Consider the following 27369-nt stretch of genomic DNA (forward strand, 5'->3'; position numbering starts at 1 on the left):
TCTCCGGCTTTCTGCCCACCATACATATTCTTTTCAAATACTTTTTTTCAAAAGGTTTTTGTGAATGTACTAAAATAGGGTATTAGTACTGAGGTTACACGCTTCAGTCCCAGTGAACTCAAGAATGCTAATTGTGTCCTCCATGGGATCAAAAGCCAATGTGTCTTCAGTCGGAAGGGAATACCCACGCACCCCCAGTACCTGCAGGTACATGTCTTTGGGTTCTCATGGTGGCGCGATTGGCAACAACTTTAGCACCTTATTTATAAATATTAGACTCTTTTTAGCTGTTGCTGGGCATGACACTCTTCTGCCAATTCACACTTAATGCAGATACTCTAAACCACACAAGTAATTTGTTAGCTTCAGTTACTTCAGAGCCCACATTCACAAGACCACAAGCTCAAGCAGTTTAGTAGCATTATGGTGGACAATGGCTTAAGAAGCAGATAAGCATTTGGTGACTCAGACTTGCAGTTGTCTCTAAAGGGCCAAAAGTACAATTCCAAATAATTTTACAAATGCTTAGTTGCTTTCAAACCCAGTTTATTGTTAGTTAAGTGATTTGGCTGGAGGACTTATATTCTAAGAACTACTTTTCTTTTCAGCGGAAAAGTATAAGCATTTCAAATCTGGGGTTTTTATATTTTAACAGGTCATGTGGACGGAATTGCCTTGTCAGAATTTTCATCTTCTCCTTTGTTGTGCTATCCTAGAATCTGAAAAACAGCAAATAATGGACAAGCACTATGGTTTTAATGAAATACTAAAGGTACCGGATTCTTATGCATTATTGTGCTGCTTTTGGCTGAAGTAGAATTGTCTTCCTAGTGGCTAGTATGGTGTTGTCTTTTGGGAGCCAGGTTAAAATATTAATTAACTTTTTCGAGTTAATGCAATATGATTGTGCTTTATGTTGGGGGAGGGAAAGGTGCATACCATTTTCTGAAGGGTTAAGTGTCTATCCTGCAGGCTTTCAAAATGGTTTATTGGATGTCTGTGTTTAGTGATAAGATCATTAATAGATCAAAAATGGTTCTCTCCTCAGATGAGTTATTATATTTAATACTAACTTTTGCTTTATCTTCTATGATCTAATTTATCATTCTGAAAATGTGAGCTGCAGGGGGAAGCATGTAGGAGGGCCAGATAGTTTGCCATGTTTAGAGGTGCTAGGGATTCCCCTTGCAGACCTTGGATGCTGGTGAAAGGCAGCTGTTCCATACTGTATCTTTGAGTAGCCATTTCTCAAAGCTTATAGGCTATGTCTAGCATTTCATAGCTTAAGGCGCAGGTTAATAAGGTGATACTTACTAGCAGTGCAGTGCAGTATTCATGTATTTTGGGTGAAACATAGTTATAATTTATCTCACTATACCTTGTGAATTTATTTTTAGCATATCAATGAGCTGTCTATGAAAATTGATGTGGAATATATACTCTGCAAAGCAGAAGCAATTTCTATGCAGATGATGAATTGCAAGGTAAAGATATCTGTCTACTGTGAATGTTTATAGACAGGAAAAGTATGTAGTTAACTGTAAGTGTTCATGTGTGACTTGTGAAATAACTGAATGCCTGGGCACAGTAATGCATGTAGTGTAGCTATGCAGTGCCTATGTTCAAGCAGTCTGTAAGCAAGAATAATTGATTTTATAGAGTAACACTGTTCACTGGGGGAAAGTTGAATTGTGCTTTTTGGTTGTCATTTCTCAGCTCTCATTAGGTAACCTCACTCCAAGAAATTTGATGTTTGGTGTGCTTGAGAAAAACTAGTTGAAAGGTGCATTGCATTGAAAGCATGCCAGACTTATTAGGCAAAAACTAGTGGGTCACTCAATAAAACTAATTTCAATAACATGAAGTGTAATTTTAATAGCTGATTAGACTTTAACTTTTATAATGAAGATTATATTAATCAGGAGTTGATTCCTGAGTGTGTTCCTTTTGCTGTCTTCTTGAAAAGCAGCTACAGAAAATGTTAACTCTAATGTACGTATTGCTGAGAGAGATGCTTTCAGTACAGCTAAATTCAGATCAATGATTTGTCACATGAATGAGTACTGGGAATGCAGGATGGACAGAGGGGACTTGGTTGTTAACTTTTTTGCATTTAATTACAGTGATTTTTAATATTTCCCCTGCTACCTCCTTTCTAGGAATTGCCTCAAACAGTGAGTGAGATCCTGGGGATAGAGAACAGTTTGGTAACTCCAGATTCTGATATGGGAGAGGATGAGAGTGGAGCTGACTTGAGCTGTCCGACGTCACTGTACCAGAGCATCTCAACCCCTGTAGCTGCTGCCAATGGCACGAGGGACGGCGCTCAACAAGCGGCTGAGACGCAGAGCCTGACACCTGCCTAATCACACTTGGTCCCCTTGGAGAAAGACTTTCACTGAGCACATTTTGTTCAAGCACTTGAGAGATGGATATTTAAATTTGGTGTTGATTAAGCTTTAAGGTTGTAAAGAAAATCTGTACTGTAATGCTTTTGCATTAAAGCTTTACAACATGACTCAACTTAACTATTTTTGTAGTTTCTTCTACCAAAATAGCCTTTTGTTTTCAATAACATTCCTTAATATTTTTGTAGCCAAGTGCATTTTCTTTTTGCTGGTAAACTGGAAATGGATGGTGATTAAGAATGAAAGAAATTTCTGGATTTGCTGAGCTTTCACACATATTGATCTAAGACAGTGTGAGCTCTTTGATATAAGCAGATTCACAATATGCCAGCTGAAGCTGCTGTACAAAATTTTCAAGCTGAAGTGATGCTGATGTGCTAAAGGAGGATTCTTTTGTAAATGGATTTTCCCTATCTCAAATGTTTACAAAAATACTTCTAAGTATTTGTTGCTGGTTGAATGTAGATTTGAAATGGACATTCATACTTGCACAGTTTAATGTCCAAATACTGAATTTTGTGTAATTGGGAGTGGATGAACAGTATATTTTTACATTAACATATCTTCACTTTATATATACATATATATATTTACACACATACACACACTATATACACAATTGTTTGTGAATACTAAAAATAATACTATTAAAAATTGTATTTTCAATATCTAAATAAACTTGACTGTTCATTCATATGAATCAGTTTGACCAAATTAATGCACAGCTCCAACCTGGGCTCTTTTTCAAAACTTTTCTAACTTAAGGTAACTTTCATGTGAATACATTCAGTCCTACACTTGATGTAACTTTGCAATTGATACCTTGCAAACTTTACTAATGTTCATACTTGTTAATATATTAACTGATCAATTAACCACTTACACTGTTTTTATGACAACATTATTTGGAGAATTGATAAGCAAGTTGTAAAAAAGCCAACCAACAAACCACACACCAAATAGTAATCACAATTAACATCATGCATTTTTTGTATCTGCAAAAGGCAGTGAGTTTATTCCATGCCGTGCTGATGTCCTTTGACATTATGTGAAATTTGACATAACTGATTAAGTGTATTCATTATTTGGTTAACTATTGTACATATATAAAATAAAAGTCAAAGCTGATTTAGTGTTTTTAATTAAATCATATTTAGAGAAAAAATCTAGTTGTCTGGTGGTTAATGTAAGAACATGAGACAGAGGGAAAGCTAGTGGTTAGTCCATGGATATGACATATTTTGTGGGTAATGGAGGGCTGTTGGAGTTTCTGCTTTTTACTACAGAGTGGAACATGCCTTTCCTCTCTAGGTAGTTGAAGTGAGGTTTATGGCAGAGCTTTCTTTTCTTGTGGAGCAGTTTACTTTTACAAATGTTATTTGTGCCATCTTAAGCAAATACAAGTAATACAATGGGCTTTAATAGATAAATCAAGTTAGAATAATTTGGAAGTTGATTCAACTTCTCTCACCAGTTGTCAGCAAACACTGGACAGCTGAATCAGTTCAGATTTTGGTTTTAATATTGTCAATGTGCTATCTCTCATCAGTTAATAAGAACTTGAGTCCTATGCTGTGAAAGTCAAGGATTCACAGCTCAGCGTTATCTGTAGGCTTTCATTTCCTGCCCAGGAAATTACTGTGAAGCATCATGCCTTTGTTGCCTGGTGAGCATTGTACTTTTTGGCAGTTAATTTAATGTGACATAGAATACAGAAAGGCATTAGAACTTAGATATTCAACACTTTGGTTCAAAGATATTAAGCAAGTTAGTTTCAGTATTTTTTGGAGCACCTAGTTCACTTTGAAGTGTACTTGCAAAATGTTTTTCATCAAAAATTATGTTCAGTGCAACTATGGAAGGAGAAGGGAAATGTCTGCAACAGGAATGTGATGGACAAGCTGTCAGTTGACTGTGCATGGTTCTTAGGTATTTAGGATGTGCAGCCACAAAAAAACTATTCAAGATACTAAGATCTTGAAGAATGCCACAACTGACTGAACATGAATATTCAAATACTTGGGAAAGCCATATTTAAGTGGAATTCTGTAATTTCTTAGAATTACGGCTATGGCTGCTAAGAAAATCTACCAGCCCATAAAGTAAAGCTTGCCTTTCCTTTTTGGGTATAATTGTTCATCTTTTGCTTTTGTATTCAGCACTTGAATGTCAAAGATGAGAAGGTTGCTTGTGAGCTAACAGTGAGCAGCTGCTGTGGAGGGCTCGGGGTAGGTGGGCTTGCTCAGCTTCCTAACAATAAGATGAAAGGCCCCTTGCAGCATTCATTATCTGTATTTTTCTTCCTGCTGACAGGCAGCCTTGCAAAGAGTTGCAGGAGGAACCTCATCTTCCACCAAGCTATTCCTAGTTGTTTTAGTCTCAGTGGAGACATCAAAAACACTGTGAGAAACTTTAATCAGGATCATGATGGCTAAAATGCCATGAAATACTTTGGGTTGACAGTTCAGGGTGTTTAAATTTATTTTGTATTTGAATAACTTAGATTGCTTAGGATTAATAAATGTGAACTAAACTAGAACACAGTTTGGTCACAGTTGTCAGGCCATAAAAGAAGCAGTACTGGTTTAATTCCTGCAAACCTGTTTTGTTTTTCAATGCTTGCACTTGAAGATAATTTCTGTGGATGAGGTTTAAAACTTCATATTTTTCAGTCACGGCAGTTTTCCAGTGTTACCTGTTCCAAAGTAAAAATTATATTGACGTAGTTCTTTCAAATACATTTTTTTTCTCATTTTGCCTTTTTGGGCAATTTTATTCATTTTGAAATTACATTCTTGAAGTTATTTTCTTCTTTTTATGGGCAAGATGATAGTTACAAAACATAGAAATAGCTTACAAAATGGAGGTGGAAGTTTCTTGGAAATTTGGACTAATGTGAATGTTTATGAAATGGTTTTGATATTGGGAAGTTAAATGCAAAACTATAGAAAGGTGATCCCAAGTTACCCACAGTCATCACTTAAAGCTTCAGTTACATTGAATAGTGCCTGTCCTGTTCAGCTACAGTGACTGTGTTTGCACCCAGTGAATGTTGTGACCAGTGGCCTTCAAACCTGTGTTGGGTTTGGAGGTTTTGTTTTGGTTGTTGCAGGTCATCTTCATAAGGAATTTAAGGCTTTATATATGTTACAACAGGTTCTGATTGCTTTGAGAATCAGATGTGGAAATAATGTGATAATTGAACTACAGATCAAAACAAAAACATTGCTAATACCAAACATTGTATTAGCAATGTTTTTGTTTTGATCTGTAGTTTAATTCAAATTAAGGTGTTAGTGTTTAACAGAGCCCAGTTTTATTGCTAACAAGATTTTTCTTAAAACCTTTAAATTTTTCTAGTAGACAGTTTTAAAATGCTAATGGTGCCTCATTAATTATTCTCTTTAGTTTTTCCCCACACATTACTTGACAAAATTCCTTGGCCTCAGTCAGCCAAACAGTGAGGAACTGCTTTCCTCATTACTTTCAAATACATTCTTGAGCACCAAATTAAAGCTCCACTGTTGAAACTTTTCAGAAACCTGTAAGAAGTGTTCTTCTAGCTTCAACTTTCTGAGATAATATTTTATTTCAAAATATGTGAGGCAGTTGTTCCTCACTTTTCTAAATAATTTTCTGTTACAAAACAGTAGCATAACTTGAAAAAATATTTTATTTTCAATAATTTAGCATTAAGAATTTGGATTATGAACTAGTTTTGGTATCACTAGCATGATTTGTGCATACTGCTGTGATGCAAATGAAGCCTTACCAAGTATGGGGTTGAATTCCTGTCGATGGAAGCTGTTTTCCTCAAAACATTCCCTGTTGGACAGCAGAGATGACAACGCTGAAGAGGTTAGCAACATTTTAAAAGTGCATCTGTGATTTGATTCATGTTACAAATAGAATTGGAAAAAAGCAATTTAATGGGCTGAGTACAGGATTAATAATTTGCTTATGTGTTAAATGTTCCTCTGACTCGATTTTAGTAATTGAGTTGATGTAACTGAAAACTGAAGTTTGGTCTGTGGGCTGCAGAAGAGTGACTGGTAAAAGTTTTACCTGTTGCTGGCTAAATATCTTAAAATATATTTTTCAAATCTGTTGTGTGTTTTTTCTGAGTATTTTTTTCACTGGCTGGTGCCATCTCTAACTGAAAGAAGCATGGTGAGAGAAGTCAGTGCTTGTTCTTAGAAGAAAAATGCCATGAGCTGCTCTATGGTGGCTGAGTTTAAAGCTGGAAATCCTAACCCTTGGTTCTGTCTGCGCAATTACGTCTAGCTCGGTAATTGGCGTGACCATGAGCTTTGTATGTGAGCGTTGATAAGGTAGTGAGACACAGATACATAACTGAGCATTTAACACACAGATTTCATTTATGTGTGATACTATATTTGATTTGAAGATGCTTTCAAATGGTTTTGGGTTTTTTTATGGTGTTGAAAGATAAGTTGTGCTTCATGTGGGACTTCAAAATGTGCTATTGAATGAAGTGATATTATTGCAGTGCAGGCCTTGTATAAACTAAGCTTTAATTTTTCATTCAAGTGAGGATTTTATTCTTAAACACTTTTAGAGAATATGCTATTTTTTCATGTTAAATCTTTGGCCCAAATTGAATTTTTCTGATGAATTAAAAACAAAAGATATATTGTAGGATGTGAATTTTTACCTAATCCAAAATCAATTTCACAGTTGAATCAAATATATATTTCAAACTTTCTATGTAATTCGAGGAGATGATTCTATTCATTCCTTCTATTCCATTCTTCTAGATGTTTTTCTTTTTGAAAGAGTTCAGATACAGTATATATTTTGATTATACAGGCTCATGCCTCATACCCTACCTTAACATTGGCTCTTAGACTGTTTCTGCAGGTGTATCTTGTTATTAACCAACCACTGCAGAGCCCGCTGTGCCCAGGCTACAGCAGTTCAGCAAAAGGTGGTCACTTGTGTCCCCTCGGAGTGTTGCAGTTGACCCTGGCCAGCAGCTGTGCACCCACCCAGCCCCTTGCCTAGTCCCCTCTTCCATGGGATGGGAGAAAATAGAAGGAAGGCAGGAAGGCTCATGGACTGAGGCAATGGGAGTTTAACAGGAAAAGCAAATGCTGCTCCCACAAGGAAAGCACAAAGAGGATTTCACGCACTACTGCCCATCAGCAGGCAGGTTTTGATGCACCTCCTGGAGAGCAAAATCTCACCATAGGTTCCTTGGAAAGATAAAGGCCATGATCATGAATGAAATGCCATGGCCTGCTTCCTCCTCTTTTCCCTGAGCTTTTATTACAGAGCACAATGGCATGTGGTGTGCAATGTGCCTTTGGTCAGTTTGGGTCAGCTGTCCTGGCTGTGACTGCTCTCAGGCTTGTGCTCACCCGCGGGAAGCAGCCAGAGGACCTCAGTGCTGTGCGGTGTTCAGCAGCAGCTGAAACCCTGCTGTGTTACCAACACTGACCCAGGCACAAACCCAAACACATCACCGTACAGGCTGCTATGAGGAGAGTGAGCTCCATCCCAGTCTGACCCCTTCGGTGTGATGATTCCTTGATGAGTGAGGTCATGTTAGGAAAAACTCCTTGCTGTATTGAAGAGGACACTTTTTAAGCACCCATCCAGATCTGGTTCAAAAAATAGTTGTATTTCATACAACTGGTGTGCAGATGTTCTGTTTTGCTTGCCAAAACTCAATGAGGTGCAACACTAGATTTTTTCCAAAGCACTTTTGGTGTATGAATTGGTCCAGATGACCTTTGGGTTCCATCAGTACACGCCACCTTTGGGATTGGTCTTGGAGAGCTTCCACACACTCCTCTGGTATTACTGCTCCAGTAAGTGATGCAGGAGAACAAGGAAGTCTTTAAAGTACAAACTTTTGGGTTCAGGGACTTAATGATTCCTCAAGCAACAAACAGTACTACTACTGTGACCAAAAGTGGCAATCCCAGCTCTTTGTGCTCTGCCCGGGCTGCTACACCTTTTATGCTGTTACGATAAACTTGTGCATCATATGGTGAACAGCATAAAGGAGCTGATAAATTTCAGACCTAAATTATCTTAGCCAGATCAATCATACCACACGTTTTTTCATCATGTGGTGAATACCTGTATATATGCATACAAAAAGCTTGTTAAAATTCCAGATTTGCAATATGGGAATACACTTTTAAAAACTTGTCAATAATTGATTAGCTACAGTATTTCCTGTTGGAAGCCATGTCTTGTGCTAGATGCCTGTCTAATCCATTTGCAGGATACCTTTAGAGATCCTGCACTGTATTATGCAAGCAAGTTTCAGGTGTTTGTGGATTTCCAGCTCAGATAGTGTGATTGCATACAGCTGGAGATTTTCTGTAATTTCTGCCTTCCCTGGTGATTGTGCAGCTGGTTATCTGTAAGCAGCCCTCTCTGCCCCAGCATCTGTTTAAATTTTGTAACCAATACAGCATTTCTGAGGTAGGTACAGTCTGGGAATTTATAACTGGGCTCTAGAGGCTCTAAAAACAGGCTTTTACTAAATAGTTTAGGTGTGAGGGTAGGTACATGAGGCTCTCCTGTTCTCTGCACCCTTCCATTTAACTGAACCCACCCCTCTGTATGATTTGTTACAAATCTGTACCTCTATGCCTTATCTCTCTTGTGAGAATGTTATGAGAAATTATACCAAATGCTATGCTGCCATCAAGATGAATGACGTGCATTGTTTTGCCTTGGTCCACAGGACATTCATAAGAGGAAATGAGATTTGCTTGACTCGATTTGTTCTCAGCAAATCTGTCATGACTGTTTAATCATCTGTTATCTTCTGGATCATTACAAATAATTTTGGTACTTCTGTTTTCTCAAACAAGTGAAATTAGACTGGTCTGTAATTCTTCAGCCCTTCTTCCTCCCCATTATCTTCTTGGGGATTGACATAATTTTGGCCTTTTCCCAGTCTTTTGTCACTTGTCCTTCCCCATAGTTTTTAAACCAGTTATTGATGGCAGAGGTTTAATGAACCTCCTCTGTAAGTGGCTTCTGTGCTCTCATTTGCTATGATCAGACTCATCAGGAGTATTCTTCAACATTGTTTCATGTTGTTAAAAGCAAAGAGCTTATCTCTCTGCCCTTGCTATTAGTTGTGATAGACATCTGGTCACAGTTGATTCTTTAACAAAGGCTGATGGAAAAAAAGTGCCTTGAATACCTAGCTAATTTTAAGGGCTTTTTTTGTTTTGTCCTTTCCTTGTATTCAATGGTCTGATAGTTCATTTCTTATAGTTGCTGCTGTAGTAATTTTTTTTAAAAGTTGTTTTTGATGTCTTATATTAATGACTTTGAATTTTGTACCACAGCTTTCATCTATGTGCTATTCTACCTGTATTTGGTATCTTGGTCCTTGTTTGCATCTCCTATAAGCTCCTTTTTTGAATTGAAGTAATGATGAACTAATGATTTATGCTACTACTAGTAGTAAAAGTGTAGTAGAAGACCGCACTTCCTCTGTAATGAAATGGTTTCCTGATTAAACTATGTTTTCTCTGGAGCAGAGAAAGAACTATGTTTCTGCTCTAGGTTTCCTCTTCTTGGCTCTTGTAATAACTGAATTTATTGAAATCCCTTTTTTTTTTTCTCCTGAAATAGTTTCTGCCTTTTTCTCAGAACTTTTCTTTTGCTGAAAATTGTGAATTTGCTTTATGTTCATGATATCATCTATGTTCCCAAATCCTCCTAGCCAGTCTATCTTTTGGTAGATATCCTTACCTGATGGTTGTTAGTTGGTTAAAATCCCCTTAGTGTTAAAAGAGGATGGTTTTGATGGTTGCTTGAAAACCCGTATCTTCATGACTTAAAAATTAAGTGTACATTGTCATCATAGATTTTTCAGCAGACCTACATTACTCAGAGAATTGGGCTTAGGTGTGCGTGTGTGTGTATATCTCTGGTAAAGAGGAACAGACTGTGCATCTTTCCTTGTTGGAAAAGCTCCTTTGGTTAGTCCACTTGTCAGTTGTTTAACAAAGTCCTTGTTTTACCAACAAAATTGTGATTTGAAAAGGTGTTGGGACTTCTATTTTCTGCTTGTGTCAACATCTCTTACATGAATAATTAGCACATCTGTTCTCTGCCCTGCCTTTTTGACCTGACAGTGAATAATGGTGGTGGTGGTTACATTTTAGATCCTTGTGGAGGCCATGTTTCTTTATGTTTTTTTGGATACCTTTTCATAGCTTTATTTCTTTCTCTGTTCTGCCACATGATGACTTGGGAGTTCTTTTTCCTGCTGTAGTGTGCCTTGAGACAAAGACTTGGTTATCTGGGAGAACCAGGGCTAAATTTGAATAGTATTTTTGTCAATGCAAGCTGCTCTGCCCTGTGAATTTCACCCTCCAGTTAAATCAAGCTATGGTAAATGTTACAAATATTTTTAAGGAAAATATGCTGAAACTGGCAGTTGATACTTCTGGTGGGGATAAAATTACTCAAACACTGAAAACATCTCACAGATTTGCTTTAGATTTCAATTTTCACTTGAGAATTCTGCAAATTTTTAAGCTTAAAAAGTGCATAGCTGAGGACTTCAGGCAACAGTGACTCTGCTGTCTCATGAGAGAAAAAAAGAAAATGTGTGTAAAGAGGACCTTGCAGTTTCTGACTTCTGACTATAGGTGATGAGGCACCTTTTAGAAACAAAACTAAGCTTATCCATTTCTTACTGTCAACTCTATTTCCCAAGGTGAAATATCATTGCTGGTGACACTCAGACATGCTCTATCTAGATCAGGTACTTTTGAATAGTTGCTTTGATGAACTTCTAATTTTTTGGTCAGTGATTTTAAGGATTTACTTAGTCTAAATATACAGCACTGTGAACTATAGAAAAGTAAGTTGAGCTCTCAACAAAATTTGTAGTTTAGCAATATTCCCAGAGCCATACACCAGCTCTGTACAGCAGCTAGAACAAAGAAGAAATAAACACTTTCAGTCCATAAATGTCTTTTGATCTGGTGCTGATATGTCTATAAATAAAATACAAGGTGCAAAAGGACAACTCCCTTCTAGGGAGAAGCAATCTCTCTGTGGGACACAGGGGCACACAGCATGGTTAAAACAGCTGAAGCACTGGAGTCCTCCTACCTGTTATTAACACCTGCTGACACAGTGCACCTTCATTTGTTTTGCATTCGGGAGTCATGCTGAAGAGCTGATGACGGAGAAAACCTTTGCTGTGCTCTGGTTACTGCACAGAGGTGCAACAATAACAAGGCTCCGGAGCAGTAGGGTCATTGACTCGTGTGATGCCCCAGCTGCAGAACCAGGATCTAACACTAGATAAAATCATGCTCTGTCTTGCCTGTAGGTGGAAAGGCAGCCCAGTCATGTTTGGTTTTGTCACTGGAGCATTCAGAAAGTGCTAAGCAACTTCCCTCATAAATTGTCCAACTGCAGGAGCCGTGCCTATGTATCTCATGCACAACAGACAGGAATATCACAGTCCAAAGACACCAGCCTGCTTTCCTATCATCAAAAGTAATGAGAAAACAGGACAGGGAGCATCTCTTGATAACTCAGGGTATGAGACTTAGCTAATAATATGTGTGGCCATGTGCAGCCAGCTGTTACATTCAGCTAGTTTGCCCCTCTTTTGGGAGGCCCAGGGCAAGTCACCGGTGGTGCTTTTCAAGGGGAAGTGGTAAGTTTCCCCTGCCTGGCGTGTTTGAACAGAGAAAACTGAGTACGTATTTGAGGGAAACTGACATAGCGCTCCCAGTTCAGGTGTGCTGTTCAGTGCTGCGTGCTGTAAGGTAACCTATGGATTCAAAGGATGTCGTGGAGAGGTTTTGGAAGATGAAAGAAGTGAGGAGGAGCTGGGATGGCAGGTGACAGTGGCACGTCACAAAATGAATGTTACAATGAAAGAAAAGTTAGAAATCCTAAATTTCCTAAGTAAATTTGGGAGATGGGGTTCCTTTAACCCTGCAGTCAAGATATTGTTTCAGCAGTTGCCTTCTGCTCACTTAAACGGAGAGAGATGGATTTCTACACCAAAGCATTTCTCGCTACCTCTGCACAACTCCCCTGTGCTGAAGCTCAGCTCCTGCCGTGCTGTCCCCACACTCTCGAGCCTGTGAGCCGTGCCGGGCCTTGGTGCCGCGGTGGGGGCAGAGGCCGGCCCGGCCGGGCCGCTCCGGAGCGGAGAGCCCGCGGCAGGCGCAGGTGGGAGGGGAGGGCGAAGGAGCCGCCCGGAGCAGCCCCAGGGCGGGTGGGGACAGCGGCTCCGCAGCGGGACCTGCCCGGGGCTGCTGCCGGCACCGCTGCCCGGGGCTGCTGCCGGCGTGAGGCGGCGGGATCGCTCCCCGCGCTGCGCTGTCCCGTCCCGCCCCGGCTGCTGAGGTGAGCGGGGGCCGTGGGCGTCCGCCTGCCGGCGGCTCTCGTCACCCGGAGACGGGTGTCCCCTAATCGTGTTTCCATCAGCCCCGGCGGGGGCGTATAAAGGCAGCGGGCGCGGGCGAGGCGGGCAGAGCGCGGCGCTGCCCCCCGCCCGCCGCCGGCCCCATGCAGCCCGCCATGATGATGTTCTCCAGCAAGTACTGGGCGCGCCGGGGCTTCTCGCTGGACTCGGCCCTGCCGGAGGAGCGGCCCGCCGCCGGCAGCCTCACCGTAAGTGCCGGGGCCGGGGAGGGCAGGGCGGGCCGCCGGGGGGTCGGGATCCGCCGGGGCCCGCTGCCAGGCAGCCGTGCGTCCCCCTTGCTCCTCGCTTCACGGTCAAGCCAGCAGTTTCTCGGCAGCGGCAGGGGCCGGTGAAACTAACTTTGCTGTCGAATCGGTCCCCGTTCAGAACGCTGTCTTAAAAGTGTCATACATAACAGAAAAAGTTTCATGAGCGATACAAGCCTTACTGCAGAAATGAACCGTATTGCTGCGGGAATAATAGAAAAAAAGCATCGGGTCCAGCTCAGATGGTTTTAAGTGCTTGGATTTTGGAAGCCCTTGGTTAGTCCAGCGGGCTGTGCACATCAGCAGAGACTGCCTTTTCAGGGCACCCGTGAGGCTCACGGCACGATGCACGGAGCATTTTTGGCAGGACGCTAATGCCGTGCCCCCGCTGCGCGTTGGTGCCGCGGGATTTGCCGCTGTGTTCCCGGCTTCTGCCGACGGGCAGGGCTGCAAGGACACGTGGGAACACCGTGCCAGGGGGCTGTTGAGAAAGACCGCCAGGAGATAGAAATGGCTCTCTGTAAGGTGATGACATGGGTGCAACAGGTGCTTGGGTGGTTTCAAGTGTGGGACAAACTTCCGTATGCTAACAGGTGTATGTGACTAAATAAGGTATCCTGCTCTGAATACGTGAAATATTTAGGATTATGAAGACTGTGACTCCTATAAAATTTTGTAAGAGATGAAGATTTTTATCACTTGGGTAAAACCAGTGGAATACATGGGTTTGTACCAGTTTTGAATTGGCTTACTGGCTTTATGGCAAATGTGGAGTATCCTTGTTTGTACATGTTCAGCTTCTATTGAAAGTATTGAATTAAATGGAATAAAATTGTTTTACTGTTTTATATTTGAGTTACTTTCTTCACTGTGTTCTGCTGTAAATGATTTCTTTTCCTGAGGACTTACACTTGCTCCACATAATTAATTTTCATTAGGAAAGTTGACCTGTTAGTCGTTAATTATGAAGTGTACTAATGAACGTGGCTAATAAAATTCAAGTTCATCCTCTTCTACTGGGCTCATAACAAATAGGTGTTCATTTTAATTTTCAAATGCTTGAGAGGGTCTTTCAGTCATCACTTTGGGTAATGCTCTCTTGAGAATATTAGGGAATGTGTGACAGGCTTGGAAAGTGCCGAGTGCCCTTGTTTTCCAGAGGAACGGACAGTACTGAGATTCTTGAACGCTTGGTTGACTCCATGATCATGTGTACAAATCTTCTAGAAAGCAGCACACATGGAAAAACCGCAGATGCTGTAAAAGCAGCACCTTTGTCACTTCATCTAGAGGTTGTGTGTTTGATGTATGTGAAAAGGACTTATCCAAATCCTAGATATTACTGAAGTTAAAACAAAAGTGACCTTCCCCATAACTATCCCTGGGCAAGTTTCCTACCATATCAGGTAGGAGCAGACTCATATAAGCTCAACTGCTAAAAAATAAACATGTGTGAAACCATTCATATATTGGCTTTCCAGATTGTTTCCTTTTTTTCTAATAAATGATGATAAAAGACCACAGGGACTTCTTAGCATGTCCCATACCTGGTTTAAATGTGGCTGTGCCATTTAAAGAGTGTTAAAAGAGCTGTTTAAAAAGCTGAATTGTCAGGTTACTTTCTGTAAGCTGCTTTAGAATTTACTAAAGTACAATTTAATCAATTTGAAACATTGAAATAGTATATGTTTTTAATGTATATCTGCATATTTTTATGGATTATAACAAAGCAGTTAGCATCTCACTGGAGACTTAATTTCTCCAGGAGTAACAACCTAAATATGGAAAAATGCAGGCTGCTTTTTGAAAATGATGGTCAATGTTATAAAAATTGTCTATAAAGGCGGTACTGTTGGAATTTCAACAAGATTTAAGCTGATAAAATAACATTTTTTTAGAAAATTATGACTGAAATTTCACTTAAAACTGTCTTGGACTCACAGATTCTGAGAAGAATGTAAGAGGGGCCAAGGATGGTGCAATTTTTTCTATTTTTTGAGTTCCTCAGCTAACTCATCTTCTGTGGGGTGTAAAGTTTTTCAAAATGAGAACAATCAGCCATTGGAATAATCTCCTGAGAGAAGCAGTGGATTCCCCAACACTGGACAATTATAAGATTTGGTGTGACAAGGGTCATCTTGTCTAGACCATGCTTTTGCCCAGAAAAGTTGGACCAGATAATCCTTGAGGTCACTTCCAACTTGGTAGTCTGTGTTGCAGTCTAAGCATTTCTGTTATGGTTTGTATAATCAACAGAGGTTTTGTTTTCTCAGGAAGAATTGCATTATGTGATAACATTAACTGTACTACGACAGAGAACATAAAGTTTTGGCTTTAAATGTAACAATGGTCAATAGAAAAATACAGACCAGTGCACATCTTCATAAATTGACTGGTACAGGTGAGGATAGCATCCCTGTGATTTTGCAGCAATATTCAGGTTTCAGTAACTGATCTGCGGGTTTTACCAGTAATTTAGGCTGTCTCAATTTGCTTCACATTTACTTCTAATGATAGCATTGCCCAAATAATGCCATCATATATGTATCCTATTTATGCTTTTCCTTAGGCTTGTAAAATCTTTTTTGTACGGCCTCTTACACAATCTTCTCTAGCAGCTGCCTTTAACGTGTGATTCTGATTTCAAGTAAACACATGACTTTTTCTTTCAAATTAAGCCAGGATGAGTTCTGTTCAGCTATTTTCAAACAAAAATTTCTCTTGCGGGAAATTTCTCTTGCCTGTTTTCATCTGAGATGATTGTGTTTTTTATCTGTTTGTAGCTAAACAGATCGAGTTCTGGGAAAAATGAAGACAAGAAAGGGAATAAGGGAAATGGGAAAAATGAATCTGCATCTGAAGGTGGAAAGACAGCTGTGGTGTTTTCCTTGAAGAATGAAGTTGGTGGATTGGTGAAAGCTCTCAGACTCTTCCAGGTAACACTTACAAATCATTTATGCTGGCTGGACTGAGGACGGCTACTGAGGTCAGGCTCTTTGTTGATATCAATCTAATGGACCGTGGCAGGAGGAATAGAGTGCAGCTACACTCGCTCTGCAGAACGGAATAAAAGTATCTTAAAATTTTATGGACCATTGAACAAAGCATTTTGAGCCTGTGAAGGGTTTTCTGAAACAAAATTTGACAGTGATGCTGATATTCACATGGTTCACTTTAGGTTTCTGATGTGATTCTCAACACTGTAAATTAGATTTGAGGTTGTCTGTGCAGGCCACAATCAGAGAGCAGTTTGGAATCTAACACAATCAGGTGATGTTGGTGGTAACCTTGATGGTCTTGAAATTAGAGACACGTTTAAGTGTTTGCAGGGTCAGGGTTTTACGTGTCTAACTGGGATGTAAATTGTGAGGTATTTGTTCTCACATAGATCTCCGTGCAATCAGTGCTTGTCGGAGAGACTCCTGGTCAGAATGCTTGGAGACGTGTCTGAGGGTCATTAAAGCAGCATGATAAAAGTCTTAAGTTGTTCAGTGTGTGCAGCAAAGACAAAATTAGGAGGTGGCTTGGAGCCTGCCTCTCAGGCCAAACCATCAGAGGCATCTAAGTGTGGGATCACTGGGTGTTACCAGCCTTCACTCATAGTAGCTGGCTCTGGGAACAGATTCCCAAGGCTGGTGTAGGTTAGACACACAGATTCTCCAGCTAAGAAAAAGAGGTGAGTTAGACCCACAGGAGGGAGCCTGCCAGGAAGCAGGGTGTTTGACAAAAAGAGGGGAAACCTAAGTGAGTGAACAGAAGTTGCAGTAGGAGTTGTGTTTTCAATGCAGCTGTTCTTTAAGGGTTAAGTGTCCAAGTGCAGCTCTGGCTAAAATGCTGGTATGGGTTCATACCTGAAATTCTGAATTTAAACATCTGCTACCCTTTCTTGGGAATAGGCATAGAACTCACTCACTCTGGTGTCTTAAAATGTGTCTGGAGAATGTAGCAGGGATATCCACCCGCATCCATGTAGTCACCTAACAGATTTGAGTACTGCAGGAAGGAGTGCAGGGTTTTGTTCTCAAATTAACCTAGGGAAGAGAAAATTGAATTTGTTATGCGATTGGGTTGCTACACTGTATACACATTTATGGAGCATGCCAGTGAAAGAACTATGTCTGTATATCCAGAGGTGTAAAAACAGACACTGATGGTTGGCTCTGCCAGAGGACACCTCCACCTGAAATGGACATTTATGTAAAATACAGCGGACAATTGGAAATACAGACATGAGTTTCTTTCCATTTGGAAGTCAACAAATGTTTTCTTGGCTTCATTAAGTAAGAACAAGAATAGTTGTGAAAAGTAACAGATAGTTTCTGTCTAGCAAGAAAAAGGAAAAGCAGAGTCCACAGGAGGTCAGTCTCTTAGTTGAGAACAGCATCTAATCCAACCTCCTGTTTTGAAGCAAGGCTGTCACTCTAGATCAGATCAGCCACAACACATTATGGTTATCTGTCTCTGTATGATACCCTTGGCAGACCAGTAGTTGTGGTGGGAGAGAGACCCATGAGAAAGTTCTAGCATGAGAAAGTTTTCATGATAGAAGTATTTACACTGTGATGTTTGTTACATGATTTGTTTGATGGGGACATTGAAAGAGAGAATAAATTGAGTTAGATTTTAATTATATTGCTATTAACACTTCATGTTATTGATAATTGCACAGTAGATAGGTAAGGATTGATACGTGTTTATTCTCATAAAAATATTTTATTCCTCACGTAGTAAGGTACATCAAGTAGTATGTTTAATAACATCTGTTTAAAGAAGCACACTGAATTGTATTTAAATTAACATTATTATGATGCAAATTTCCAATTAAAATGGCATTAGAATTTAATATTTATAGCAAAGATAAATATAAAATTGCATTAAATTAAAAAAAGTGTTATACTGTCCTCTGTAAGAGATTGTTTTTGTAGATAAAATTAAATTGTTACTTGGCTTTCTTCATTAAAAATAATAATTTTGTTTTTGCTTTCCATGTAAGTTTTTTTTGTCATCAGTATTTAGTGTGTGTCACTAACTAATCCTGTAAATAGAAAAAGGGACTACTTTCAATAAAAAGGCCTTTTAATAACTGGAAAAACTTTCCTGAGGAATGTGCCACCAGTATTGCTCTTCTATGTATGTCTATATTTCATCTGTTATTTCATCTTTCCACAGGAAAAACATGTGAGTATGGTTCATATTGAATCACGAAAATCAAAGAGAAGGAATTCAGAGGTGGAAATTTTTGTGGACTGTGACTGCAGTAAGAAAGAATTTAACGAACTGATCCAGTTGCTCAAGTTTCAAACTAATATAGTATCTCTCAATCCACCGGAAAACATCTGGACTGATGAAGAAGGCAAGGCTGTTTTTGTATCCCTTGGTTTAGACACTGACAGATGTTTTGCACAGCTATCTCCATGATCTTACACTCCAGTGCATTAAATTTGCATTCTGTCTCCTACAGATCTCGATTGTGTCCCTTGGTTCCCCAGGAAGATCTCTGAGTTAGACAAATGCTCTCAGAGAGTTTTGATGTATGGATCCGAGCTGGATGCTGATCACCCCGTAAGTGTAACAAAATTGTCCTATAGATGATTTGTTGGGTTATTTGCCAGTCCAATAAAAAGCCTATTGGCTGATGATTGTTTTCAGAAGATGAGGACTGGTTTCTCTTTGGTAGTTTCAGTGAATTCATTTTCCTTTTCTGTAGAAAGATACACAAAATTGAGGTCCTCCACTAAACTTATTCATTTTTTAGTAAGTATATCCCCTTTTGTACTGCTTGCACTTCAAAACAAAATGTAATTGGTTGATAGAAAGGTTTCAATATGACCTTCAGTTCTGCCAGAAGAAGGTCTTGGGTAAGAATTGCTATTGTCAATGGGTGTCAGAGAAGAAATAATTATGAAGGCATTATTTGGCACTCAGGAGGTAATTACAAGATAAAACAGAGAAACATGTCCCTGTTTTTGGTGAATGCAGCAAATGGGAATGTGTCTCTCATTGTTTCTCAAAATCTCCTGACTCTGGTGGCAGGAGACAAGCCTGCATGCACAAGTGGTATCGGTAGTAGCATCAAATGCTCAATGCAAAAGACAGAAAAAAGGGGTTTGTTATTGTTTTATTTCTTTTTGCTAATGGCTATAAATGCTTAACCTCCAAGTCTTTCATGGCAGACGATTGCAGGCATTTGTGTTAAAATAATTTCTCTTTCTATGAATCCAAGTTTCTACCTCTGAATGACTTGACTCAGAGATACTGGTGGTAGATAGTTACATTGATTCCTAAAATAAGCTGGATTAAACTGGTACTATCAGAAATTTCCAGCTGAAAGGAAGTAGGCAGTGAACTAAGATATCTGACCATAAGACTGTCTTGTAATAGAATCAGATTAAATTCTAGCTGTAGATGGTAGTTTCCTTTGGTTTTTGTTGCGCACATTTTGTGCCGTGGTGGGGGCTCAGGCACAGATTCCCACCCTTGTGCACACAAGCCAGATGGACACCATCACAAAGATCCATGGCAGCCCCACTGTCTCTGGTGTCACCTGCCCACATACCAGCCACGATCATCATCATCATCACCTTGCTTGGTTCTCAGCCTCCTGTATCATGTGGGAGCCCTTCCCATACTGAGGGCCCATAGTCAGGGAGCACATTCCTGAATCCTGGTTTCTACCATGTACTTTTTGATGACAAACTAGGATTTAATTCACATTTTCTCTGAAAGGAAAAGCCTGTTGATTATCTTCAACCATTTACCGTAATTCGGTTCAAACAGAGGTTGTAGAGACAGCTCATTCCAGCTTTGAATTTATGGCTCTGACAGGCCATTAGATGCTGTTTTATGTTCTGAGCTGGTACCTTTATTAAATACTTGAGCGCTCTGCTGAAAATTTGCCTTCAGTTTTACAGAAAACAAAAAAAAAGACATTTGCATTATATGAGTGTATATTTTACACTTGGGAGGACTCTTACAAGCACAATTTACACACCATTTGTTAGCCTATGCAGCCTGCTGGATCTTAGAATTTGGGTAAGCACCCTTAAATCTGTGACTGGCCTTTGAAAGGCTAGTCCAGTTGCCTGCCCTGTTCCTTAGCAGTGGCATGTATGTGCCAGAGGACCAAAGAGAATTATCCTATTACAGAACCTGTAAGGATAGCACCACTTCAACAGCTTAGCCTTAACCCACTCCATAATGGTTAATGATTTCAGTCTCAGTTTCATTACACTTGACAGGTTTTTAAGTCCCCTGTGCTGTTTTCCATCACTTTCCAAAGTGAATGGTCTCCAGCTGAGTAACTCAACATTTGCCTCAATAGGTATTAAGGAGACAAGGAGGCTCCCCCAGATTACAGCAACTTGTTGCAAGTCAAAGAAGCTTTTCTGTGTAGGAGTGGAGATTTGAAGGCTTTCTGTAGTCCTGTGAAATCCTCCCATACTCTGCCCCAGCAGCACTGCTTTGGTTATGGGACAGTAAAATGTCTCCTGAGTTTTAGGGAAGCTCATACAAGTATTTCAAATCAAGAAATGTTATATTTCAATTTGTTTCAGTGTTTTGCATGTCTATGTGAGCACTAAGGAAAAAAGACATTTTAATTTTCAGCGTTTTAATTTTCAGGGGGAATCTTAAATGCACTTTCTGGGCTACTAACTGGCTAACATAGATTACTCTTTAACCCTTTTTTATGTTCAAGAGGAAGGCAGTTCTACTTTGAAAATAGTTTACTGTTCTGGTAGTCCAAACCTGAAATATCTTTATATTTTGTAGATATAGAAGAGATTTGTTCTAATTTGAATATCTCAAAGAGCTGTAACTGGCCAGCATGTATGTGTTATGCAACTCTTTTGCTCTTAAAGTGGAAAAGGTGTGAACCTGCTGTAGCCCATGAGGTAGAGCCCTTCCTTTGTAACTCAAACATCAGCTGGAGCCTGATGGTTCAGTTCCTAACGTGTTGGTTAAGATGGCAACTGCTGAAAAAACTATCTTCAAAATGAATTGTATATGATCTTTAGATGTTTGATTCTAGTGAAGAAAGATGTATAAAGAACAGGTAGATTATTGTGCTATGCGCCTGTGCAGATCTCAGTTCAGATCAAGGAAAACATGAGTGAGATGAAATGACAGGAAAAAAGTTTCACTTTTCAGCATCTTGGTTGAATGACTGTAATATACACAAAGCTCTCTTGAAAGAACACCTGTGGAACTCTGGTGAAGAAAAAAAAGAAAAAAAAATAGAAAAAAAAAAAGAAAAGCAAAGAAAAATCCTTATTTTCTATTGCAGTCCAGTAGAGAGTGTAAATCAAAATACAATGCAACTAAGTACTAAAGAAACACTTCAATGATTTATAATTCTTACAGCTAATTTTATGTCCTTATTGTAAATTACTCTCTTCTTCCTTGCTTAAGGGATTTAAAGACAATGTCTATCGACAGAGAAGAAAGTACTTTGTGGATGTTGCCATGAGCTATAAATAGTAAGTACTGGCATAATTCTTCACTGTGCTGCTGACTAGTTAGAATTCATGCTCTACTTAACTCTGTAGGATGAAGTTTAACAGTAGACAAAGTCATCCTTTAAACTTTGACTAGTTTAGTGTAGGCTATAAATTACAAACCTGATGCTTGGAATCCCGTTACAATTTTGATACAGCTACAGGCAAGTGAAGCATTTGAAAAGCAAACACTCTCTCTTTTAGCATTTTATTCACAGCTGCTTAAACTTTGGAAAATATTTTACAGATATTTGCATGCCTTACTGACAAACTCATGCACTGCTGAATCACACATACCTAGCGTCCCTACATAGTTGGAAGAGCTCACTAAACCCCAAAACTATTATTTTCTTTTGATGCACGTACTATGCTGGGCTGAGGCCAATCACATGGGGTTCAACAAAGCAGGTGCCAGGTGCTGCACTTTGGTCTCAACAACCTGCAGTGCTTCAGGTTGGGAGAAAATTGGCTGGAAAGCTGCTCAGTGGAAAAGGATCAGGAGGTGCTGGTCAGCAGCATCTGACTATGAGCCAGCAGTGTACCCAGCGGGCCAAGAAGGCCAGTGGCATCCTGGCCTTTATTAGAAATGCCCTGGTTCAGCAGGACCAGGGCAGTGATTCTCCCCATGTACTCAGCACTGGTGTGACCACACCTCATGTCCTGTGTCCAGTTTTGGGGCCCTCACTGTAAGAAGGACATTGAGGTGCAGGAGCGTGTCCAGAGAATGGCTATAGAGATGGTGAAGGGGCTGGAATTCACGTCTGATGAGGAGTGGCTGAGGGAGCTGTGGTTGTTTAGCCTGGAGAAAAGTAAGCTCAAGGAAGACCTGATTACTCTCTACAACTGCCTGCAAGGAGGTTGTGTGAGGTGGGGGTTGGCTTCTTCTCTCATATAACAAGTGACGGGATGAGAGGAAATAGCATCAAGCTGCACAAGGTTTAGACTGGATATTATGAATTTTTTTTATTGAAAGGCTGGTCAGGCAGTAGGCTGCCCAGGGAAGTGGTGGGATCACCACCCTGAAAGTGTTCAAGAGGTCTTTGGATGTGGCACTTTGAGACAAGGTTTAGTGGTGAACATAGCAGTGTTGGTTTAACAGTTGAACTTGGTATTCTTAGAAGTCTTTTGCAACCTTAACAGTTGTATAATTCTGTGATTCTACTGGATGCTGCAGAATGCCATTTATCGGTTTTGCTAATACAGCTCTAAATTTCTTAGAATTTAGTCAGCGCATTTCTATGTAGTTAGAGAAGCTGCTGGCTGCACACAAGAACACTGAAAGTGTTTTCTCATTCTGGTTTTTTTTTCCCATTTCAAGTCAGTATTTTCAATTTGCTACAGTCTCTGGAAGTTAGGAAACTTGCTGTTCTACCTACAAACACCTACTGTGTTGCAATTTTCTTGTCACAGAAGCACTCAACTAGTTCTAATCCTACTCTAGGTTTTATTTGCAACAGGTTTAAATCCTTGTTCTCAAGGGAAAGAACATATTAATTTCATGTTCTTTTCCATTTTCTTCTCTACACTTCTTCAGGTTTTTCATTTTTTCTCCTTTGAGATTTCTACCTACGTGGTTTAAGAATATCAAACGTGCAAATTTTTTTTTCCTTTTATAGGATGTACATCCTGTCAGGAGTCAAGTCAAAACTGAATTTCAGAATGTTTTTCAGTATGAGGCTATTATACAGCCTCCAGGAGGCAGGGGGGACAGATGGTTTAAGTTTGTTTTGACCATATAATTCTGATTATATTTTTCCTTTACTGTTGTCCCAAGGCAGTCATTAAGCTATTACCAGTCTTACACACATGTAGATGCTAGTGTTTTTTCCCCTTTCTTTCTGCTCACACTGGTATTTGTTTAGCTGGGTGCTCACGACATCCATCCTGCACACTGAGCTGATGCCTGCTGGGGCAGGTGTTTATTAGTAGAGAAGTTTTCTAGGCTGCCCAGGTAAGCCCTGAGTTTAGCCAGCTTTCAAATGTAAATTGAGATAGCTTTTTTGTTAGAATGTTTGTTTAAAGCTGATTGATTTATTATCTTTCTTTTAGTCTAATGCTTGCAGTGAAGTCAGTGCTTCTTGTCATTTACTGCAGTGTGAAATGTCAAGTGGATACCTGTGGATAGGGCAGGCTGTGTGTGCTCTTAGGCTCTTTCAGTAAGTGGGATAGTTCTCCATTTATCCATGATGGTGGCAGTAGTGCTGTGCGTTTCACAGCTGCTAACTTGCTGGTAAGATCTTCCTTCCTTCTCCCTCTCAGCTGCCTAAGTGCTGGAAAGGTGATGCAGCTGGCTTACTAAGCAGTAGTTAGGTCTTTTGCTTCCAAGTGTGGCCTTTTTTTCCACCCTGAAAGCAGAAGAGAAACACCTTTTTGCAAAATAACAGAAAGTAATCCTGCCTATTTCCAGAAAATAAAACAAATCAAGGAAAGGAAAACCTTTTCCTTCTTTAGATTTTGAAGGCTTAAGAACATTTTTGCAGGCACATTACAAAAATTACACAATCCAAACCAAAGGTTATTTGAGGACCACATCTTGTACTTCAGCAAAACTTCTAAATGTACTTCTTCATTCCACTCATCTTTTCAAACCTTTAAAAGATTGCAAACTTGTCCTATTATTATAAGCAGAAGGAAAAGAAGAGGCTTCAATTGCTTTTAGCCAGGCACCAGAAAAACTGGGAGACCAGTGCTTAGGGCAGTTATCTAACATGTGTCAAAATCCCATTGATACTTCAGGTCTCCTGCACTGGTTATCCTTACCCCCAGGGACATGTTGTATCTACTGGTCAGTACAGCCAGTCTGTCTCTGGGTATCCATGGAGAGACAGCCCAGGGAGACATCCTCAGTAGCCTGTTGCAGCACAGCCCAAGCCATGCTGAGGAAAGGCAAATCAGCTCAGGGAATGCTGTGCTGCTACAGCTGGGCTGTGTCTGCTACCCACGCTGTGGAGCTGAGAGTTACTACAGGTGTCTTGACACTACATCAAAGTCTCGTCACTCTCTTCTGCTGTCTAATGACTATTTACTTATTTCCACAAAAAGAACAGCTCTTTTACAAGGGCTGCCTTCCTTGGGGATACACGTCTCAGTGTCTTCCAGGCAAGTGACTTTCCTAATCACTTACTGAGACTTGATGTGTTTCTACTTTTCATTTTCCATTGTGAAAGAAACCAACAACCCACATTTGTTTCCTTAAAAAAACCCAGAGATCTAGCTGCAAGGAATTGGCTCCATAAAAAGTTGAGTTGAAAATCCCAGATCAGCATTTCCTTTATGAATTGCTACTGTTCTATAGTGGTAGATGCTTTGCTTTGCTTGAACATAAAGTGGTGTCTGTAATGAAGAGAGAGAATAACATTACCAAGTGAACTTGAAGGAGCAGGTATTTGCTGGAGCTGGCTGTTAAAGGAAAAGACATGTTAATAGAGCACAGCAGTGAAGATCAGCTGTGTGAAATAAATGGACCAAAAAAGCCATAAAAAAACATCTTCCTCCCTCCCTCCTTCGCTTAGCTTCTATCCTAAAGAGAGTGAAAATGCGTTAATCTTGCTAATTAGTCCTTTGAGACTGATTAGGGTTTGAAAAAGTGTTGCGAAAATTAAATCTGTAGGAAACATACCATGTTTAAGAGGGAATTAATAATATGAGTTGATAGCTCGTGACCATGGCAAAATGGAAAGACCCTATTTTAATAAGGAGAAATAAAAATTCAGATTAGGTTAGTTTGTAGAGTCATCTTAACCACAAAGAAACTGGCTATGCAGACTGGTGATTTCCATGATTTATTGAAATGTTTGAGTGCAAGGTGGGTCTTGCATGTTGAAATAAGAAGGTAAGAAATATGAGGTTTGCAGAGCTGAGAGAAAAACGCATAGATCCTGCCTGATCAAGTCTGGCTGCCTTGATTCTCTCTTTAAAGAAAGCAGTATCATGATCAGCTGGAAATAAGATCAGCTCTCCTAGGCACAAAACCTATTAAGGAATTAATGTTCAGTGAACCTTACTTCAGTACTAATAAATTAATTGGAACAATAACTAAGTTATAAACCTTTTAGTGAGCAGTGAGCAAGCTTCAGATCCTTGATTGTGTTTATGCTTTTCTAGTGACAGACTAAATAGAAACATGAGTTTTCCACTGGTAAAAGATATTTTCCTTCTTGATGTGCCAGTGCTAACCCATCCTGGTGGTATCCATAGTAGAGGTCAGGCCTAAGGAGAAGGGATGAGGCTGGGTATTCCAGCAAAAGCAAATGCATGGAGTAGCAACCTGCTTGTATCTGTCATGTACAGTTCAATTCAGAATATCCATGCTATGTTTTTCATGAGCTGGCATGCAGCTTAAGGCTAATGAATTGTTAAGGGGGTAGACAGATACTAGACCTGAAGGACTGTCTCCCACTGCAGGATGGGCACAGACCCAGTGCAGCTTCTGTGGATGAGAAATACTTCACTAAATGTGTTGCAATTCTTGTCATGTCTGCAAAAGTGGCTGACAGGGAACTAGTGCATGTATTGGATATTCAGCAGTCCCTACCAAGTACGAGCACCTCATACAAAGTTGCTTTTGACTGACAGATAACTGCCATGGATCAAAATCCTTTGATATCATGAAAGGCAAGGGGATTAAATGGTAAGTTTTCAATAAAGATGAGGGGACAACCACAATGAATGTAGGGCAGATGATCCTCTCTTGTGCATGTAGGGACTGCATAGCAGCAATCAAATGTGACATGAGGGCTTATTCCTTGTTACCTCATACAGTGGAGACAAGATTATGAATTGAGCAGCAGCCGCCAGCAAAAGGCCAGCACTGCGCTTCTCCTGCTGCAGTGGAGCTGCCCGTGCCTGACATGCCTGTTCAGCTGCTGTCTGTGGTACTGGGGAAGCTGCAGCACTGGGCTGGAGTGCCCACGTTGCCAGCCCTGTGGCAGGAGAGCGAGAGATAAGGACTGATGGAGCGGAGGAGGATGCTGTGAATCCCTTTGCCAATCTGTACGTCCTTACAGGGCGGCAGAAGATGCCTGAGGAGAAGGCAGATTGCAGAGATTACGCATGCTAGATTGTGAATATTAATTCCAGAGGAACATTATAACATTTCAAGGGGCAATTAATGACATGCGATGATGGCCCATGGCCATGTCATGGGAAATTCCTTACAGCTAAATACAAGGCAGTGCAAGTTGGAGGGATCTCTTAGCAATGTTCACATTGTCAGTCAGTTTTGAATTAACTGTACCTACTCAAGGCAAATCTTGGATGTCAGAAACAGATTTGCAGGTATCCTGGAAGGCTCCTGCTTTCCAATGTCTGTACATCTGTGCAAGCAGGAGGGGGCAGAAGAGCAAGGCAGAAATAAAACAAAAGGAGAGACGTATTTAAAGGCTTAGTTTCCTCTAGGCTGGGCTGCTGGTTCTGAGATGAGCTTCCTCCTAGTATAGTCCTGCATGAATTCAGGGTTCCAAACATATCTGCATATGTAAGCAACTGTCCAAACAATAAATACACATTTTTTCATTGGATCCATACATTTCTAAGCATCTATGTACCAGCATTTGATGGTGTATGAATATTATGTATTTTAAAGAATGGATAGGGAATGCAGTCTGCTGAAGGTCTTACTCAATCTACATGTGAGACTGAATCAGGATCTTCAGTCATCCACTTGCAAAGGTACCAGTGGCAGTAAGTGGAGAAATATCAGTCTGGTATAGGAACATGGTGTATAAGAAATCCGTCTTTCTACTGTGATATGTACAAACATT

The 27369-nt window shown here is 40.1% G+C and overlaps 2 protein-coding genes across 4 annotated transcripts in view; both read left to right on the plus strand.

Moving 5' to 3' along the window:
• Positions 1 to 2518, plus strand: part of TBC1D15 (TBC1 domain family member 15) — a 34803-nt gene extending 32285 nt beyond the window's left edge. For all 3 annotated transcript variants that reach the window (XM_041465466.1, XM_041465467.1, XM_041465465.1), the window contains 3 exons: positions 656 to 772; positions 1398 to 1484; positions 2160 to 2518. In XM_041465466.1, coding sequence (XP_041321400.1) covers positions 656 to 772; positions 1398 to 1484; positions 2160 to 2366 — 411 coding nt within the window. In that variant the 3' untranslated portion in view covers positions 2367 to 2518. The remainder of the gene's footprint in view (positions 1 to 655; positions 773 to 1397; positions 1485 to 2159) is intronic.
• Positions 2519 to 12719: 10201 nt separating this feature from the next.
• The window catches only part of TPH2 (tryptophan hydroxylase 2), a 50632-nt gene continuing 35982 nt past the window's right edge, over positions 12720 to 27369 (plus strand). The window contains exons 1-5 of the mRNA XM_041465622.1: positions 12720 to 13055; positions 15896 to 16048; positions 18282 to 18465; positions 18574 to 18674; positions 21522 to 21589. Coding sequence (XP_041321556.1) covers positions 12951 to 13055; positions 15896 to 16048; positions 18282 to 18465; positions 18574 to 18674; positions 21522 to 21589 — 611 coding nt within the window. The 5' untranslated portion in view covers positions 12720 to 12950. The remainder of the gene's footprint in view (positions 13056 to 15895; positions 16049 to 18281; positions 18466 to 18573; positions 18675 to 21521; positions 21590 to 27369) is intronic.

This window comes from Pyrgilauda ruficollis, unplaced genomic scaffold, assembly GCF_017590135.1.
Source record: "Pyrgilauda ruficollis isolate IOZ18807 unplaced genomic scaffold, ASM1759013v1 scaffold19, whole genome shotgun sequence".
NCBI classification, from domain to species: Eukaryota; Metazoa; Chordata; class Aves; order Passeriformes; family Passeridae; genus Pyrgilauda; species Pyrgilauda ruficollis.